This window comes from Orbicella franksi, chromosome 12 (assembly GCF_964199315.1).
Source record: "Orbicella franksi chromosome 12, jaOrbFran1.1, whole genome shotgun sequence".
In the NCBI taxonomy this organism is placed as follows: domain Eukaryota; kingdom Metazoa; phylum Cnidaria; class Anthozoa; order Scleractinia; family Merulinidae; genus Orbicella; species Orbicella franksi.
The window spans coordinates 14,035,859-14,055,927 of NC_138156.1; the positions used below are offsets into that span (position 1 = coordinate 14,035,859).

At 39.0% G+C, this 20,069-nt stretch overlaps 2 protein-coding genes and 2 pseudogenes across 4 annotated transcripts in view; 2 read left to right on the top strand and 2 right to left on the bottom strand.

Moving 5' to 3' along the window:
* The first annotated feature begins 486 nt into the window (after window positions 1–486).
* Window positions 487–4,924, top strand: LOC145462511 (uncharacterized; annotated as a pseudogene). Its single transcript, XR_014041212.1, has 5 exons — window positions 487–570; window positions 1,087–1,350; window positions 2,057–2,143; window positions 2,460–2,837; window positions 4,371–4,924. The product of XR_014041212.1 is annotated as an uncharacterized LOC145462511 (transcript).
* Window positions 4,925–6,222: 1,298 nt separating this feature from the next.
* On the bottom strand, window positions 6,223–7,892 carry LOC145462462 (uncharacterized; annotated as a pseudogene).
* Window positions 7,893–8,022: 130 nt separating this feature from the next.
* LOC145462475 (uncharacterized) lies at window positions 8,023–9,586 on the bottom strand. 2 transcript variants are annotated; one of them, XM_081446012.1, is made up of 3 exons: window positions 8,986–9,586; window positions 8,620–8,719; window positions 8,023–8,130 (listed from the first exon to the last, which is right to left on the bottom strand). In XM_081446012.1, the coding sequence occupies exons 1-3, from the start codon at window positions 9,538–9,540 to the stop codon at window positions 8,084–8,086; spliced, it is 702 nt and encodes a 233-aa protein (XP_081302138.1). In that variant the 5' UTR covers window positions 9,541–9,586; the 3' UTR covers window positions 8,023–8,083. The 2 variants fall into 2 exon arrangements, with proteins under 2 accessions (XP_081302138.1, XP_081302137.1); XM_081446011.1 differs by lacking the exon at window positions 8,023–8,130 and having other exon boundaries at window positions 8,564–8,719.
* Window positions 9,587–9,596: 10 nt separating this feature from the next.
* The window catches only part of LOC145462403 (protein phosphatase 1F-like), a 32,039-nt gene continuing 21,566 nt past the window's right edge, over window positions 9,597–20,069 (top strand). The window contains exons 1-3 of the mRNA XM_081445926.1: window positions 9,597–10,184; window positions 17,053–17,156; window positions 17,682–17,884. Coding sequence (XP_081302052.1) covers window positions 9,997–10,184; window positions 17,053–17,156; window positions 17,682–17,884 — 495 coding nt within the window. The 5' untranslated portion in view covers window positions 9,597–9,996. The remainder of the gene's footprint in view (window positions 10,185–17,052; window positions 17,157–17,681; window positions 17,885–20,069) is intronic.

Below are 20,069 nucleotides of genomic sequence, written 5' to 3' on the forward strand. Positions count from 1 at the left end.
CACTAGTGATTTTTGATACAGGATAGGTGTTGTAGCAATCGTTGCTTAGTTTACAGTATTTTTCTCACAGGTATTTCTCAACAAGATTATCGTGCTGCTGTGAGGGCAGGTGCTGATATCGTTTGGTTTTGTCCGTCCTGTGGTCCAGAGTGTCCAACCACAGAAAGCACCAGAGTCACGGAGACATCAACGGGCATCTTAAAATCTGACGAATTCAACCCTCCAGTGAGAGATGAGTCAGCCGACTTATTCACAGATCAGTCCACCAACCCTCCTGTGAGCAATGAATCAGCCGACTTATTCATAGAGCAGTCAGCCAACCCTCCAGTGAATGGTGAATCGGCCGACTATGCAGATCAGTCCCCGGCCCAGCCAGTTATCGAAGAATCGTCCATCGAGGGTCCTGTGCCATTACCAGTGGAACCAGTCAACCAACCGCTTGCCTTCGAAATTGTGGAGGGTGGTAGTGAAAGGGGGAAACAAAAACTCATTGACAGCTGGGGATATAGCTATAACATAAAAAGGCAGCGCGTCAGTGCCACGGATTGGCGATGCACCATACGACCAATGGTAAGAAATTGTTTGTTTGGTTATTTGAACCAGAGCCCAGAGAGTGTAACATTCGGAGTTTGCAAGTTAGCAATACTGTGAATACTGATCATGATTTACTCTTGATTATTTTACCGCATAAACAGTTGTTATCAGAGGCGTAGCCAGGGGAAGGTTCCAGGGGTTCCGGAACCCCCCCCCCTCTGGGTTATGACTTAGACATAAAAAACTGTTGAGGGCAAGGGTACAATGGCGCATCTAACATGTTCTACTAGGCGAGGAGCACAAGCACTCCCAATCGTTCACTCCTGTGAACATAAGAAACATGCTTTTGGAACATTCAATGAGGTTTACAATTTTTTTAAGTACTTACCAAAGCGAAACTAGCGCCTCCTTCTCGAGGATATATATCTTTGCTGAGTAAATGGTAAATCACAAGACTACAGTAATTCATGAAGTATGTAATGTATTCAACAACTATTAACTTATCCATTTTTAATTTTGTTTTTGATCATGATCTTCTCTTACTGTTTTCAGGGTAACCGCTGCAAGGCTACGGTGATTCAGAGATCTCAGAATGTGTTTGAATTTGGCAAGAACGACCATAACCATGCGGCTCCAGTAGGAGCAGCGGTTGCTGTTAAGATCAAATCAATAATAAAACAGGAAGCATCGAAGGACGTTTTCAGGCCTGCTTCTGCGGTGGTAAACGATATCCTTCTTAGCAAATTAACCAATGCCCCTTGCCCCAGCCTGCCACGTGTAGACAGCCTACAGTGAACAGCCAACCGTTTCCGTGCGGCAGGTATATTTTGCAGGGCGCAGGTTGCAGGTTGCAGGTTGAAATTTAATTATAACTTGAAAACCGCTGGCACTTAAAAGAAACATACAGCTGGTAGACTTACCGTGACTGTTACATGAGTCTGCTTACAATCGCTCAGAAAGGCGGCTTCCACCTAAGTGCCAAACCGGCCGAAGCGATGGGAGGAGAGTATATTCCTATGATTTTAAACCTGCAATGAATTATTGTTTTTGAAGAAACATCTGAAATATCATCTGAAATATCTGCTGAATTTGGTTTCTTCCCTGTGAGTACAAAAATGAAAGCACACTGAGCTTGTGCTAGTATATTCCGTCGGTTAAAATCTTATGTTATTTCATTTCTTTATTTGTTTGCTTCATTTGTGATGGCAATCTTCTGTTGTTGAGGGAAGATCCGAGCCAAATCTGGAATCGATGGAAACATCTGTCGAGCGGCCATCCAGATGGTTTTCAAGAGATTTCACTGGTCTCAGCGTGTCAATTGATAACTATTTATCGCGACACTTACCGCGGATCAATCGTGTCTTCACTATGTGAAAGAGGCGAACTAATTTATGTAAGAACCCCTGACGAGTATGTAGGTTATTAATTATTTTTAGTGCCAGCGGTTTTCCAGTTATAATTAAATTTCAACCTGCACCCTGCACCCTGCACCCTGCAAAATATACCTGCCGATTTCCGTGAGCAATTGCGCCCACAAGATCCTAAAGACTTGGAATTTGAATTGGAGACAGAGCACATCCCTGATAACTTCTTTCGCAAAGATGTTAAGGTAAGATAGCCGAAAATTAAACATGCATCACAATTTTTTCGCAAAGAAAAGACTAACAAGACTGTGTGATAGAATGTTCATCTCTTGGAAACTGTTTACACGGGCTATGAAAAGAATGAACTTTCTTATTAAAGTGCATTCTAAAATTAACTACCAAATTTTTTACATAGCTTACATACCTCACGTTTCATTTTCAATCGTTTCCCTCCTTTTCGAGAAGAGGATTCGCTATTTGTAGGGGTTCTAAAATTCACACCGAGGCTGAAATTTTAAACGTTTTGCACGTGGGGCCAAATAAATTCGCTTTGTGTTTCAGATACGTGGACGCCGTCATTTGATATTCGCATCAGACCGGCAGTTGTAAGTTCGTAGCAAATCGAAGAGCTGGTATGTGGATGCAACGTTTAAACTTTGTCGTCACCCGTTTTCACAATTGTGGACCGTGAATGCCTTTGTTAAGAACGATGACCATGTGAAACAAGTACCTCTCATTTTTGTTATCATGTCGGGAAGGAAGAAGCGAAACTACAAATCAGTCCTAGAGGCACTTTTGTCAATCCTGCCTTACCAGCCAAGAGTGAAGAAGGTAACCCTAGATTTTGAAAAGGTGATGTGGAGTGCGGTCTGCCAGGACCTGCTGGACACTGAGCTGATGGGGTGCTCCTTCCATTGGACACAGGCCCAGTGGAGGAAGGTTAGTACAATGATCAATTAAAATATATTCTGAAAGTTAGTCCGCGCTTGTACCTATTATCGACATGACTAAAGCCAACAAACAGTGATCTGCTTCTCCATTACCACAGTCATGTCGATAATAGGTACAAGCGCGGACTATTGACAACTATGCTCGATCGCGCACATTGCCTGTGTTCGTCATGGTCCTACTTCACTGAGGAGTGCGAACGACTGAAGTCTGTTTTCTCTAAACTGAAATATCCCAAGCACCTTGTTGACTCCACTGTCAAAACCTTCCTAAATTTAAAGGTCGCTGACCAGCACTCATTATGGTCCAGATCTATGGTCCAACACTACTCGGGTTGTCATACCCTTTAAAGACCAGGAGTCTGCTAATATCGTGAAGACACAGTTGAAAGATCTCAGTGTGAAGCTGCAGACCAGTGTTCAACCGGTGTTTACGAACCGCAAGATTGCCCAGGAGTTCCCGACAAGCGAACCTAAGCCTCAGCTCATTGATCAACAATGCGTTGTGTATAACTTCAAGTGTGACCAGTGCGATGCTGGTTATGTCGGTTACACCCGTGGCCATCTGTTCGTACGCGTTGATGGACATAGAAGCAAGACCTCGTCAGTACGCAATCACTATGATAATAGACACGCAGGCAGGATTCCGGATGACCTTCGCAATTGTTTTAGCATGTTGAAAAAATGCCACAACAAGTTTGATTGTCTCATTAATGAGATGTTACTCATTAAACAATTACGACCGTGTTTAAATGTACAATCAGACTCAGTTCGCACTAAAGTCTTTGTCTAACTTATGCAAATTAGAAACTCTGAACTCTTAGTTACTCTTGAAATCGCATATTTAATTAGTTTCCCTTGACAATGGCGCCAAGATGTCGCCGAAACGTCGGATTTATCTATCGTTAGTTTTTGCCTGTATATGTTCATCTAAATCATTGTTGATTAGAATTCTGAAAGTTAATACAAGAATTTAAGGTGTTTCCTTATAATTGTATGGCGCATACTTGCTGCGCATAATTTATGGTGTCATTTAGAAACATGGCGTATTTGCTTTGACATCGTCGTCGTGTCGTCTTTTTATTGCATTTTTTCAATGACATGACATGTTTTTTTCTTAGTTTGTCTTGGGTAGCCTTGTGATCCATCCTTTTAATGTAGCTGATACAGTGTATACCAGGTTCAATGTTGAGGCGCTCAAGTGTTTGGCTAATGTACTGATATCCAAGGTTTACTTGCGAGATGTCTTGGGATTTTTTGAGCCTATAACACTGTTTAGGGCATCATTTCTCTGCGAATTTGACCCAGGTGATAACTTTGCAACTACTATGTCAAAGCTTTCTTTAAGTTGTTGTTACAATATGCATGTGATTACTATCAATGTTCAACTAGACTAGTATCTAGACTAGTCTTTTTATTGCATTTTTTCAATGTCATGACACTATCAATTGTGCCAAGTATGAACTGGTAAACTGTGAATTGTGTTCAAATGCAGTATATCTAACATACTTTCCATTTCTACTAGGTACAAGAGCTTGGACTGCAGGAGGCCTACACACAAGACCGTGGCACCCACGAGTACATCAGAAAGCTGATGGCTCTTCCATTCCTACCGACAGACAAGATCCAGAGAAGATTTAATGAGATACAGCAACAAGCAACAACAGAAGGTTTGAAGAAATTCGCCAGCTATGTAGCAGACAACTGGGTTACCAGTCACACTTTCCCACCGGCCACCTGGAGCGTGTACATGGAAACAGTGAGAACCAACAATGACCTAGAGGGATGGCATAACGGCCTGAATCGACGCGCCAAGGGCAAGTCCAACATGCTACTGTACGTCCTAATACAACTCCTGCACAAGGAAGCAGATCTGGTGTCGCTTCAGATCAGACTCGTGTCAGAGAGAAGACTGCGAAGACATCAATGCACAATGTACAAGAAAATGCAGAAGAAGCTGTTTAGCTTATGGCAGTAGTACGAAGAAGGTGAGAAGAACAGTAAACAACTACTAGAAGCCTGTTCGCATTTAGTGAATCCGTTTTAAGTTAAAAATCTGTTTTGTAGTACCACTTGAATTGCACTTTCAAGTTAATTTAGTATTTTGAGAATCAATTGTCACAAGATATCAAGTTAAGTTTACATGTAATTTAGTATTACCAATGCATAAGTTGATTGAGTGTTTTGAGAATCCATTGAGGATCCAGCTTCTTGACCTAGTCTGTAATAATTATTGTAGCATAATTAATTGAACACAAGAAATTATCGAGATATCAAGTTAAGTTTGCATGTGAATTAGTATTATCAATGCATAAGTTGATTTAGTGTTTTGAGAATCCATTGAGAATCCAGCTTCGTGACCTAGTGTGTAATAATTATTGTAGCACAAGGAACTGAACACAAGAAATTATCGAGATATCAAGTTATGTTGCATGTGATTTATTGTTATCAACGCATGAGTAACCATTGAAACCTGACCTAGTCTGTAATAATTATTGTAGCATAAGGAATAATAGAGATATCAAGTTAAGTTTACATGTAATTTGGTATCATCAACACATAAGTTAAGCAATTTGTCCATGTTTATTTGTGTTTAAGAATAAATGAACGAATTCTTAGAATTCTCAGTTATGGAATGAGTATCCAGCATTCAAAAGAAATATTCATTGATTACATCATAATACGCTTGAACACATGCTATAACCAAGATGGCAGTGTATTTACATATTCACGTCATTTGTTTCTCCAACCTCAACCTTCCTTCCAGAATGCTTCAAACCAAAAAAACATAAACAGTTAGATCTGTTTCACTTCAACTACTTCAAATGTTGTGGCTGGATTACAAAATGGTCACGTTCATGTGTTTACGTGATTGTTACAATCGAAGGCTACAAACGTAAGTCTTGGTCTCCTAATGTACTTTAAAAAACATACTTTCTTCTTCTTTCAAGAAATTATTACCTTACGAGCATAAAATATATTTGTCCAACGTAACATAGGTGTTTTCACATTGGGGGCCAGTTGTCTGAAGATCAGGGGCAAGTTGTCTGAAGATCGTGGGCGAGTTGTCTGGGGTGAATTGTCCAGGGGGCGAGTTGTCTGACATTCAACTGTGGAACCATCCGGTAAGACCAGAGAGGGATGTTTACGTTTGACCAAGTTCTTCATCACAGGGAGAGTGTCAGAAAAGAAAACGTTAAGACAGGAAAGTTTTTCACAAAGTTGATGTCCACCTTGACAAAGAAGAGTTGGATTATCGAAAACCTGAGAGTTGTGCCCGATTAAAACAGTATAAATATTATTATCCCTTTTCATACGCCTGACAGTTTTCTCCAATTAGCTTAGAAAATTTTCGAGTGACTTTCCAAGTGACACAGTTTCGACTGGTTGATTGTCTTTGAACAGGGTCCTGACGCCTCTGACTGTTCAGACACTTAAACCATTTACCCTTGTAGCATGAATATCTACATCCCTCAAAGGTAATATGTAGTTGTTGAAACAGTGCAAACTTGATTGATCAACTGCTGAAAGTTGGCATATTTCTGTGGTTTTTCCAGACGTGTTTGTTTCAATATCGTAAATGATGAAATTGTTAACAGTGTTTCTGTCATAGAGAAATTTCTCCACCACTGGTCTGATCGTTAATTCAGGAATGCATGTTTCAAAGTTTTTCAGCTCCTCACTTGAAATTTTTAAATTGATGATGTCGAATTCTTGGATCAGTTTGGTAGAATTGTTTGGATTCAAGGTAAGTCCTATTCCACTTTGGTATGTGTTTCCTTCCTTAGCTTGTTTTTTACCATCAAGATTTAACTTCTGCTTATGTAGTTGAGCTCTTCAGCGTTTGAAATTAATGCTGTTTTTTCTTAGTTTGTCTTGGGTAGCCTTGTGATCCATCCTTTTAATGTAGCTGATACAGTGTATACCAGGTTCAATGTTGAGGCGCTCAAGTGTTTGGCTAATGTACTGATATCCAAGGTTTACTTGCGAGATGTCTTGGGATTTTTTGAGCCTATGACACTGTTTAGGGCATCATTTCTCTGCGAATTTGACCCAGGTGATAACTTTGCAACTACTATGTCAGTACAATATTCATCAAAAATTCTCTCCAAAGCTTTCTTGAAGTTGTTGTTACAATATGCATGTGATTACTATCAATGTTCAACTAGACTAGTATCGAGTTTCATCCTCGTGTCTTACTGTGCTGTTAGCTATTGAGTGGTTGATTAAACGGAACTTGAAACAGTTGTCGCCATAGAGATCTTTGCCATAGGGTAAGTCAGAGTGTTTATAGGTAATAGGGTCTTTCCTGGCACCACACCATGATTCATTGCAATTTTTGTGGTTTCCAAACTAATGTGGTAAATGCTTTTTAAGGATTTTTGAAGGGCTGATGGATTTCCCTTATTTTGAGACACGCTATAAGTAAAACATTTGACGAAGTAGTTGATAACTTTCTGTGAGAGAGTTGAAGAATTTCCCACGTTGGCTTAGATTATACAGCCTTGTAGTAAGGGATCTTTTGGCATGCACAATGTCTCTCCACTTTTCTACAGGATAAGGGACCTTCTCTTTTATAAGTGTAGCTGTTGTGGAGTCTTCATCCCTGACATAAACAGATAGTTTGACATTAGAATTTAGGCTTTCAGTAAACAAATGGACTGCTGCCATAGGCTCCATTGCTTTTGATGATGCTGTATGATTGAGTCGACAATATTATTGTGTTGCTAGGCTTGTTTTCCAGTTTTTTAGCATTTGTGCAAACCCTGCAGGATTTTGTTCTCGTAGTATAATCCATAACCTTCCCATAAGTTAAACCCATGACTGCAGCATGACCAGTTGACGAGTTATGCCCCTTTCCCCGTTTTTGCCAACCCATGTAATATGAGCAGGGTATATTGATGCAGCCTTGGTCATCTGCTTTTACACCCTTTTTGATGGCAGCACTTCTTTCTTCTGACATTGCAGTTTTGCAACTTTTCTTTGTTAGTTGCTCTACTGCATGCCCAATCTTGTTTTCTCTACTCTTGAAAATTACTGGATTCATAGAGGGAATATTTAATGTACACAGTAAATTATTTAGGTGGGTTTCACCGATTCCTGTACGTAGACACCCAAGAACAGCTCTTGAATTAACATCCTGACTGAGTGGACCTCTTTGACCGCTCCTGTGTTCACTGGAGGTCTTGACAACATTCTCTGTACCACACACTGCACAGGTAACTGAGAACACTGAGGCTAACCCACACTTTTTTCTGCTGTTATGTTCCACAATGACAAATTGGCTGAAAATAAAGTGAATATATTGATACTCAGGAAGATCTGATACTTTATTCTGGCAGTGTTTTCTCCTTTAATTTGGAATAAATGAGCACAAGTAAATTTTTGCAAAAACTAACAACATTTTGAAATGCAGTGAATGCAATTTGTGGTCTGTGGAAAATTTACAACTGCTTGTTTGTTCCAAATGTACCAAAAACATTTTTGTTGCCAACAATAGACAAACAATTGTGTAACGCTTGTTATAGGGTAATTTTGAGGGTAAGGGTTTCAGAACTTGCCCAAAAATTTAAGGGCAAACCCCAGGCTTTTTATGGCTGATTGCATATGAGACGTTTTGTAATGTATTGAAGATATTCATTTATAATCAATCTCATATTTTTTTTTTGGAAACCTGTTAATTTTATAGCCTTAGAGCTGTGTGTACTTGCTATAAAACTAAGAATTCATTTTGACTTTTCTTTTTCCTTGGGCTGAAAAATGGTTCTTCTCACCTGCTTTACAATGCTGACAACATTTCAATGAACTTCTCAATACATCCAAGTCCATAATTCTACTTCCATGTGGAATGCAATTTTCCTTCTTTGTTTGTTTCTGATAAAAATTAAAAACTTATACGTTTTAATGGTAATTATTAGGTTGTAACTGTAACAAAAAATTTGTTGGAATTTTAAAATGAAATGTCAAAATGTTCAGGTATAATCATGTTGACAATTTGCTATGAACTACCTGTGGTATAATACAAAAGTTCAAATTGAGAACTATCTTAGAGCAAAGAAAGCCTTGATGAAGCACTTGTCTAAAAACTTTTAGGGAATCGCTTGGTGCCACGTATAGCGAAAACAAGATTTAAACCACACCTGACTTAAACGGGTTTCTCTTTTCTTCAGTGGGGACCAATCTTCGACTATTCCTTGAAACTGTAATTTCCTCTTTGCCCTCCACTCCTTTATCCCACGAGTCCTGTCGTCCATGTTTTCACTTTGAGTGGGTTTCTTTCGTGAGAACCGACCCTTCTTGTCACGCGATGGTGGTTGTGTTTCCGGTGTCAGTTGCGCCTTTGCAGACACTCCAGCTGTTTTCGGTGTTTCATCGCCAAGGGAACTCAAAGCGAAGCCTCCAACCATAAGAAGTACACTGTGACCACTCTGTGACTTCCCTCGCGTGCGATCACGACCGTCTTCTCTCTCCGATGTCGGCGCGATAAGTGCTGCGAATTGGCTTCTCAGTTTAACCACGTCAGGAGAAGACGAAAGAAGTGCAAGTTTAAACAAATTTCTAGGCGTTTTTTGATGAACACTTGTTCGGGACAAAAAGGATAGCGGTAAGTGGAACGCGACTCGCGATAAAGGTCTCGCCGCCATGTTTATTTTTGTTTTTTTCTTTTCTTTTAAATACTCGCGCGCTCGCGCCATTCGTACCCATGCTTCGCGCGCCAAAAAAACTTTTTAGAGCCACTTTAACAAAAACTAAGCACAAGTTCACAAGTACGCATTGCGGACCCATTTTTAATAGAGGTTTCACTGTATTTTACGTGAGGCATCAAAACTAAGTGAATATTTCAGTTCAATTGTACCGTGACTAATGTCAGGGGAAAATAGTATGATATCCATGATGCGCGGAAAAATAGGGTCTCGTTGCTTAGATGTTGTACTTGTGCAGTGTTCCGTGACGGTGGCCGTGACCGTTAACTTGATATATACGTGACCCATAATCCTTTTCGAATGCGCCTTTCAATACACCTATCGTGACGGTAGGTCAGAGTATACACAGGAGTACGCGGATGGATTTTTGTGTGCTACGATAATGCCAGATGAATTTTATGACGTTCTTTGCCATTTGTGTTCCAAGGTTATGAATCTAAGTTTGCCATGAGTGTCCAGTTCACAGAGGAGGAAAAGCGGGAGACTGTTGAATTCTTGCGCCATTTTGTGGCGGTTCGTCCCAACGCTTTTGGTGGAGATGAACCTTTACCGTTTAGAGTAATGGCGCTATCGATTTCTGTCTCCGAAGTAGAAGGAGAATGCATCGACTGGTGCTTACAATATCTTAAGAAAAGGTTGGTACTGGCTTGATTGTAATCCAAGCAGTTGCTAAACCCAGGTATTTTAGCGTGAACTAGTAGTCCTAAGACTGTTTACTTTTGAGCAAAGTCGATCGCTTAGCTTGCGTGTGCTTACAAATGCGCGTTGAATACTTAAGACGAAAGGAATTCACAAATGTTCTGTTTAAAACATTAGAATGGCCCCCTTCGTTTATTGAAAAAGGAAACATGTTTAAACACTTCAAAATACTTTGTAGTGGTGTCTTATTAAACTAAAAAAGCTTCTGTTTACGTCCACAAACGTCATGGTTAGTGAGCTTCACAGGAGGATTGAATCAACCTTGCACTGTTAGGTCAAATGTATTAACCAAAAACTCAGTAAAGTTTGAATTGTTAAATTTAAATGAGTGTAACCATTAGCTCACTACCAACTCCAGCGAGCGAAATTCAGTCGACGATATTTTGGTCGTCAAAGAAAGTCGCATTATTTCAAGAAATGTGTATTTGTTATGTTCCCTTTCTTTAAAGGCAAAAAGAGTCGATATTCGCAATTGATGGATCTTATATGTCGTTTCTTTGAAACTATTTTATTGCAAGCTGGCCTCAATTGAGATAAAAAATTACTGCAGAGTTCTAGCAACAGGTTAAAACAATTAATAAACAGGAGAATGAGGAATTTCAATTGGGCGGTTAAGCAAGACGTAAGTTTAACTAGGAACATATAAGCTTACATGTATTGAAGTTATTTTCACAGCAGTCATTCAGATAACCTACACGGGGGCAATATTTGTGCTGCATTCATTAAGCTTTGGAGTCCACATTGTTCTCGTGTTTTAAAGTAAATAGTTTCATTATAATCCATCTCATTAAGCCACTGAATAACCCACGGGTATGCAAACGCGCGTTCAGAGTGGACAGAATGATATGGCTTACTGACTATAGACTTCTTAAAAGGAACAGCAGGGGTTTCATTAAGGTTTTCAGCAGGAAGGCAATATTATGGGTTTTCACAGGCAGGCAAAACTTTTTAAACTGAACTTCTTTGTGAGGAAAACTTTCCCCCAGATGGGCAACCCGTCACAGCCAGTCAATTTGCCCTGTGCCATACCCTTGAGGTGATTCCTCAGTATTGCATTGTGCATCCCCACTGCACACGATTTTTGCATCATTAGCATGTGCACATGAGTGCGTGCACATACAAAACGTAGGAGATTGCCCTCAAACTGAGCTTGACAGCAAAATAAATGCCCGTTTTCTCTTAAAGAGCATGATGACTCCCACTTTTTAATTCATGAATTTAAATTACACAAGGTTATCTACAATATATCTCGATTTGAAGAAGAGTTTAAAATTCTGCCTAAAAATATTTTGATTTCAATGCTGTAAAGAACATGTCTTTAGGTAGTGCTAGGTGCATGTATGTGCACACTCAAAGAATTCTTAAGTTTGTAGTACAATTGTAACTCCTCTTTAACTAAAATGGTTTAAAATGTAAGTTCAGGGTATAGTTTGTTTAATCCCTAATAAATTAATCCAATAAGTGCTTTTCTTAGAATTTCTAGTGTCCCTTTCTGATAACTAAGGTTAAGTAATGACAACTTTGTTGGTTGCAAAGTTGCTATAAAGGCCATCCATGTTGTGCAAGAATGAGCTTGGTGACCCCTATTTTTTGTTGCATTTTTCTTATATACATAACATGATCATAGACCGCAAAACAGTCGTTTTCAGACATTTTCGGAAGGTGTGAAGCCCCGCGAGCGCGATCGTCGCATGTGAAGCGCGTGAGCCTCACATGCCCGTAGGGTGTTTGAGGTAAGAAAACGACTGTCGGCTTTTCATACAATGAATTTGTTCTAAGTGGGGATTGTATAATGTCACTGAGGTGACAGAAATTGCTTGACAGCTCCACCCCTGTCTTCCAGTGGTGAATCTTTCAGTCACACGCGACCTTCAGCGCAAACGGGTCTAGACAAAACCTAAGTTTTGGTGGACGTCTCGTTGGCAACTGTGTGCAAAATTTACCTGAAAAAGTGAAACCTTGCAGCGGTCCACTCGTAAAAATTATCATTTTACTTTCGGTATATACGGCTAGCTCACTAAATACCTTGGCATTAAATATTTCTTGAAATCTATAAATGAAGACATTTGTCGGGGTTTTCAATGGCCATTCGCATGCATGACCCTGAGAGCATGCTAATCTACATGCAAACAAATAATTTCTGCACATATTTTTCCTGTTTTTCTTGGTGTTAAAGACTGAACAATACTTAATCCTATAAAGTCCTATAAAACTTGTAACTTATGACCTTACAAAATTGTAAGGTTTAGAAGACAAATACATGCAGAAATAATTTGTGTGTATATTTGCTTGCTCACAGGGTCATTCATGCATGTGAATGGCCGTTGAGAAACCCGACCTGCCCATCTTCAGTTATAAATTTCAAGGAATGTTGTCAATGTATTTAGTGAGCTAGCCGTTCATACTGAAAGTAAAATGATAATTTTTATGAGTGGACCGCTGCTAAATTGCTCAGAAGTGCATCCAAGTCAACGTCATCCATTTTCCTGCGAGAATTACTGTCTTTACTGTGAAACTGAAACAGTGTCTATATCTTTTTGATGAGGTGTGAGTGACATTTGATGACAGGTTGTGTCAGAATTAAACCAGTGGGAATTTCCCGTTGCTGGAAGAACAGGTAATTTTGAACGAATTTAACACATGCATGGCAGACAGTCGTATTTTTTAGCGCCTCTCCCCATTCGTCCTCGCCGTTTTTACACTTGTTCCAGACCTTTTGATCCAGTATTGACCGTTGCTCGCGTTCGCAAAAAATACGACTGTTTTGCAGTCTAACATGATCACCAACTAGATGAAGTTTGAGAATTTTTTTAAAGTGCCACTTCAAAAATTGTTTTTCACTAAATATAAATCTCCTTTTCCTGATCATCACTGCAAGAAAATTATTGTTGTGGCTATTTTCATTAATTTCCAATGGATTTTCAAAGTTTGTAAAATTAGCCTTTTCCATGTTCACGACGTCACTAGTAGCCCGACCCAGATTCCACTTTGCACAGTCGTGAACATAGAAATTACAAGTTACAAGTTCAAACGCCTGTAGAAATGCAGGGATTTTGTCAATCAAGGTTATTTTTTGCTGAAGTAGTTGAGGAAACTAGTAGATTTTATTTAAGGAAAAATGTTTTTAACCGCACAGCCATGGGCCGAGTGCGGTTCATGTTCTACCCTTGGTTTTTTTTTTTTTTTTTTTTTAGTTTTGTCAGTGACCAGCCCCAAGCTCCCTCTGGGCCAAATTTTAAGTCACGCAACGTGTGATGTTTTTCCGCCAGCAGCTGTTAAAACATTAATACAAGGACAATTTTACGGGTATTGTTTTCTTTGTTGCGGGTAAACTATATTTTCTTTTGGTTTTATCAAAGTGTTTGATTCAAAGGGAATAATAAATACGCTAAAAAAAGTATTACGTCAGCCATGGAATGCGCTGACGTTGCAGCTTTCAATTTCACTAGGTGACGAATAAGATCGTGTTTACTTTGCAAGTTGATTTTGCCAAAAGCGACAGTCATTAATTTATTTTCAATTTAGAGAGTATTTCTTGAGGTTTTGGGCAAATGAAGTAAATTCTTTGGCTGTTTCATCACAGCGAGTTCATAGATCAGAAGGAAAATTAAATGTTTGCAAGCCAAGAAAAGAACATGTCAGAACATGCAAGGATTACGTCATTGGTAGGGAAATAACCACTGTACTAATGATAGCTGTGGATAATGCAATTCTTGAATTATGTGACTCATGACTTCTTTGCTAGCCCTTTACTTAAGGGAAAAAACAATTCAACTTAATTGTGACTTTTAAGAAAGAAAGCTGTTGTTAATAGTGTTTGTATCTTCATGCCCATACATATCCCGAAGAAAGTTCCAGATCAAGAACATTACGTCATCAGAGATTCCACAATGGCTACGACTGATGGTGCAATAATACAGTTTGTGTTGATCAAGTGATGTGGTGTCTACAGTAATCAATGAATCATTAAGGATTGCTTTGGAATGTGCAATGTGTTGCGAATGTAGTGCTAAGAAAACAGTTAAATATTAGGAGCACAGTTATAAGATTGAACAGATCTTCTTGTTTGGGGTTAGTTTAAGTTTATGGCATCCATAAACTGATGTTAATGAGACCTTAGAGACAAAGACAGGTACACACATTCTGCATTGTAACACTTTATTTCAGAGACATGTAACACTATGAACCTCTTGTCACGCTCATAGGTAAATCCCAGTAACATGAGTAACATGCCACCAATTCCTGATCTCAAGGTCCATCAGGGATTCCCAGTTGAAAACAATCACCCCCTTCAGATATCACAACAAACCTTTCATTTCCTAAGTAAGGCCACTGTTATCTACATCTGAAGAAGCTAGTCATAAAAGGGGATAAGTGACGATTTTGGTTGCTTTTCTTTTTTCTTGCACCAAATTAGCTGAATTTTTGCATGTGGTCTTCAATGTAATAGAAAAACGTGTTCCCACTGGAGACAGGTCCGGAGAAATTACCTATTCCAAGGTGGCTACCCCCGGTACCACCTGATCTGTACACCCCTAGGAGGGGCTCCCCCTCCTGGTTCCCTCAGTCTCCCGGGACTGTGGGATGTGGGCCTCACCCCTGGAGGCAGGTCTGGAACTTTTATTCCAGGGTGACTACCCCCGGCAACACCTGATCTGTACTCCCCCAGGAGGGGCCCCTTCCTAGGCCCCTACTCCCAAGTCGTCCTTCCCTGCCACCCAAATTTTACCCACAGCCAGTGTGTTATTTCCTAAATGTAGTATCGTTAGTGGCAGCTCAGACCAGGCCTTGAAAGAGGATCATTAAGTGGCGCTTTAATACTCCTTCTTTTTAAGTGGAATCAAGAGAGATTTACTGGAATGTAGAGAGATAATGACACTATTCATTAATTGCAGTTCAATGACACAATTTACGTAATATTATGTGCAATGCAATTCTTTGTTGACACTCCCAATAATTAGCACCATAGAAATAACTATACAACACACAAGAATTAACATAGGCATGCAAGGCGTGCAAGAGTTATTTTTTGTGAATTAAAAGCCCCTGGATGTAGCAGCCTCGGTGGACTCTTCTTAACAGTTATGATAAGATTAATTGAACAAGTTTGTTAGGTTACGATGTACAGCGAAAAAAAATTAGCATTTATTTCACCTTAGGATATGTGATATCAAGCCGGGTGTCGATAAAACTCAGAACAAGGAACATTCCGGAACATCGAATAATTACAAGAAAAATATGTAAAATGAAAGTTTCAAACATAAAATTAAAGAGTTTCCATAAAACTAACCTTTAAGAAAATCTCTGCTAACTTTCGGTTTTTAAGAATTGAAGGCTTTCGTGCAAAAAGGGTGTATGTGACATTTTGGGCTGATTTTTATTTTTTGCAGGATTGAGCTAATTTTTGGCAGACTGACTAGTTTTACTATTCATCTAATTACGCGTTTCTCATACTGTTGCTTCGTTAGAGCAAGTGAATAAGGCACTGAACTGGCTGGATGCAAGTTTGTTTTGTCGTGACACCGGTTCGATACGACGTCTGTCAATTTTTTTTCCGGTCTATTTCTCTACTTCTTTCAAAAATCAAAACATCTATTTAAAAAATACCGTGCTGTCAAAGCTGCTAAAAGTAACCATTTAAGTTGGCACTGCGTCAAAATCCACCTTGGAAGGATTCGCTCCAATAGATGCTGCTTGGAAAACTAAGTTTTTTTTGCAAACGTTATTTCTCAAAAACGAAGCACAAATCAACAAAAACAATTATGCAATGATGCTTTTCATGTCAAAACAAGTCAGTCTGCCAAAATTAGCTCGATCCTGCAAAAAATAAAAATCAGCCCAAAATGTCACATACACCCTTTTTGCACGAAAGCCTTCAATTACCATTAATGTAAGATATTAAAATGCCTCTGAAGAGACGTGCCGCTAGATTGGCTTCTTGTTTGTTTATTCCGACCATGTGAACAAGAGTCACTGATTCGTCAGTTTTAATTGAAACTACTTGTGCATGAAAAGCAAAAGTGTCAAGTTACCATTTAATATCTTGTTACAGTTACCTGTAGCTAAAACAAATTTCAAAACTCCAGCAGTGTTCCCATTCATAACTAGCTGTTGATAATTTGTTGGGTTTGACAGAGATGAATATCTCAGTATTGATTCCAAGAAACGTTTTAACAAGAAGACAGTATTACTCTGTAAACGGCGCTTCTTAATTGAGACTTGCATTCACAAAGGTCATCAAGGCAAAGCCTTGATGACATGTTTGTGTATACCAAAGACTATGATTCCTCAACTGATTATCAAATTTTGAAATCTTTTGAAACCCCTCTACTAAGTCCTGGGCTTAACCACAGTAAACACAGCATCAGAAATGTCGGAATAAGGCCAAAACTTATACCTGTTTCTGTTTATAGAAAAACAAAGATGGCCATTCTAAAATCAGGATGAAATCTTCACAAACATGATTCACTTTTACAAGCGACAATTTGATTGGTTGTTTATAGTAGCCCAATCTGATTGGTGTGCCATACATACATACTTCACTCAGTCACCCACTCGTGTACTCACTCACTCACTCATCCATCAACCCGCCCATAACATACACTCAAAAATAGTAATCACAAATGGTTGAATCAACTGAGAACCACTTGATAGGGACCTACACAAATGATTACCTCTTAATTGAACAAAAGTGATAGAGTCCCTCAGCCTGAGTCATGCAGAATGCAGGGACAATGCCATGCTGTAATAGGAACATATTTAAATGACTGTATGAGTTTCTTTTTTCTTAATTAAATCTTTTAGTGAAGCTCCAGAAATTGTCACAGCGCTTCTCACTCATGCTGCTGTGAAGCAAATCACTGAAAGAGATCTTTCTACCTACAGAACTGATGAATCAGAGGATACTTGTAAGTTGTTGAGTACTCAGATATGCTTATATCTTTTTTAGATGTTTTTGGTCTAGGAATGTTCAGGGCTATAGATAGTATGTGTCATGTGCATGTATGGCTGTAGTATTATATGTAGCTCTGTCTTTTCTAAAATGACCGTAAAAGACTGAGAGAAAAAGATATAAATTTATACTGAAATTACAGTTCTAAGAAATAATTTTAATAGCAAACAAATACTGGCAGTGATAAAATTAAGGTACTTAATTAGTGGTGTGCCGATCATCAATTATAATTATAATTATTGAACATTGATTGAAAATTTAAACAAACTCAAAAGTCGATTTTGCTTGATGCAGGAAAAATTCCCAGAAAACTCATGTAGCATTGAACACTATTATCAATGGGAAAGTACAGGTGCTCTGTTACAGGCTTACTATTGAATACAAAATCTCAACTGATTCCCAACACTAGTCACAGCATGGGTAAAATGATAAATATATGCTATTGATTCAACTATTCAACAGTATTTTCTCCTTTTACCAGTGCTTGATGCCCCCAAAATTGCCAAAGATGTTATAAACAAAGTTATAGAGGTTTGCAAGCAGTGGGACAGAGAACCTCCATGCTTTTATAGATCAAAGATGCTGTATGAATCATATGTTCATGCCATTAAAAACACAAGGAGGAAAATGGAGGATAAACATGTTATCTTTCCTCAGTATAACAATATGTTTGGATTTCCACAGGTAACTCTCTTCTCTAGATAGTAATGCTGGACGTGTGATAAAGTTGTGCCATTATTTTGATATTGGATGACACATTCAGTCAGTAGACTGAACATTTGTTTGATCCATTTTAGTCATGGATATTATATAAGTATTAGTTTTCAGGAACAAGTTATGGACAAGCCTGAGGCTCTTTTATTTTATTATCCTTCAAATAATATATTTTTTTAGATATTGGTAGATGGAAATAAATCTACATGTGTGGTTCTGAGTACTGTACAATGTAAAATTAATATTGTTTTGTTGTTAACACACATCTCCTAGGACTATATGCTGTTCAGATTTTCTATATCAGACACCAAGTAATTCTTGAACACCTCCACAGGGCTTGAAAAAACCACTGTCTGCTCGTCTGGGGCAAGTGCATTTTCCATTCGTGCAAATAACTTTATCTCCTCATTTGCCCCATGGGCAAGAACCCAGGCAAGCTGTCCGCCAACTAAATTTTTGAAAACGAATTTTGAAACGAGTAAATTTTGGGGACATGTGTGAAATAAAAGTGTTTAGATGAAGCTCGACAAAAGTTATAAATTATATTGTTGTTTTGTTGATTTTGTGATACCTGTTCATCGTTCAGACATGGTTACCTAGCAGGTGATCAAAATCTGCCCCAATCAAATTTCTTTCTACAACTAACAATAGCCCTGTACAACTCAAAAATGCTGTGTTTGGTTCTTAAAATTTTAGCAGTTTTTTTGCAAGCATTTACCAGTTTCACTGTACAAAAACAAACTTGACATGATTGTATTACTGCTGTAGAAGCTGTACGCAAAAAGAAGCCGTATATTTAACAACCTCGTGTGATAAAGTGCAGGAATTATGCTAAATACGATCCAACTAATTTCTGCAGTGATTTGAAGAAAATCCCCTGGGATGATGTGTTGAGTTCGACTAACGTCGAAGAAGCCTGGTCTTTGTGGAAATGCAACTTTACGGCTGAATGTGACAAACATGCTCCACTAATCGACAAAAAAGTTAGAGGACGTAATTGTCCATGGCTTACACTGGAAATCAAACAGATGATGAGAGCTCGGGATGCCAGTCTCAAGAAATATCGTAGATCAAAATTAGACACTGATTTGGCCGCATATCGATTACTCCGAAACAAAGTCAGTGCAAGGATTAAACGTGCTAAGGAAAGCTATAGTAGATCACTACTTGAAGAGAACAGCGGCGATTCTGAATCTTTCTGGAGGTCTGTGAAGAAAATAATGCCGGACACGAAACAGAAATCTATTCCGACCTGTATCAAGGCAGAGGGCAAGATTGTTACTGATAAACAAAGCATTTCAGAATTGTTTAACACTTACCTTACTTCTGTTGTGAACAAGTTATTTGAATCATGCCGGTATGCAAGACCAGTTTTTAATTCTACAACCGAGGAGCTGTTTACAAAGAATCATTTTGAGTTCACAGCAGTGGGTAAACTGTTTGTGCTTAAGCAACTTAAATGCCTAAAACTCAAGAAAGCTACAGGTCTAGATGGTCTACCTGCTAGACTTTTAAAGGACAGCGCAGTTGTGATAGCTGACTGTGTAAGACATTTGATAAATCTTTCTATTGAAACTGGTGCAGTCCCGTCTGAATGGAAGCAAGCAAAGGTTGTACCCTTGTTCAAATCTGGAAACAAAGATGATCTGGACAATTACAGGCCTATATCAATTTTACCGATCTTGTCGAAAATTCTGGAGAAAGCTGTCTTCCATCAGCTACATAGCTACCTATCAGAAAACTCTCTTCTCTCGCCTTATCAATCGGGGTTTCGCGCAAATCATTCAACTCAGTTGGCCGTTACCTTCCTTACAGATAAAATTCGTGGTCATATGGACAAAGGGCTATTGACGGGGGCAGTGTTTATTGACCTGAAAAAGGCTTTCGATACTGTTCCTCATGACGGTCTTTTAAACAAGTTGTACAGATATGGAATTCAAGACCAGCCTCTCTCGTGGTTTGAGAGCTATCTCACTAACAGGACTCAGAGAGTGTCCATTGAAAATCACCTTTCTTCTGCCGCCAACATCAGTAGCGGAGTACCTCAAGGTTCCGTGTTAGGGCCTCTCTTGTTTATTCTTTACATAAACGATCTTCCTTTGGCCGTTGGTCTGTCTAGTGTTATGTTATATGCCGACGACACCGTTATTTTTAC

Coding starts and splice junctions, on each gene's coding strand:
- LOC145462475 (XM_081446011.1), bottom strand. CDS start 9,540: ATGGCGCGAGCGCGCGAGTATTTAAAAGAAAAGAAAAAAACAAAAATA. Junction 8,720..8,985: donor GAGAAACCCGTTTAAGTCAG/GTGTGGTTTAAA, acceptor AATTTTTATCAG/AAACAAACAAAGAAGGAAAA.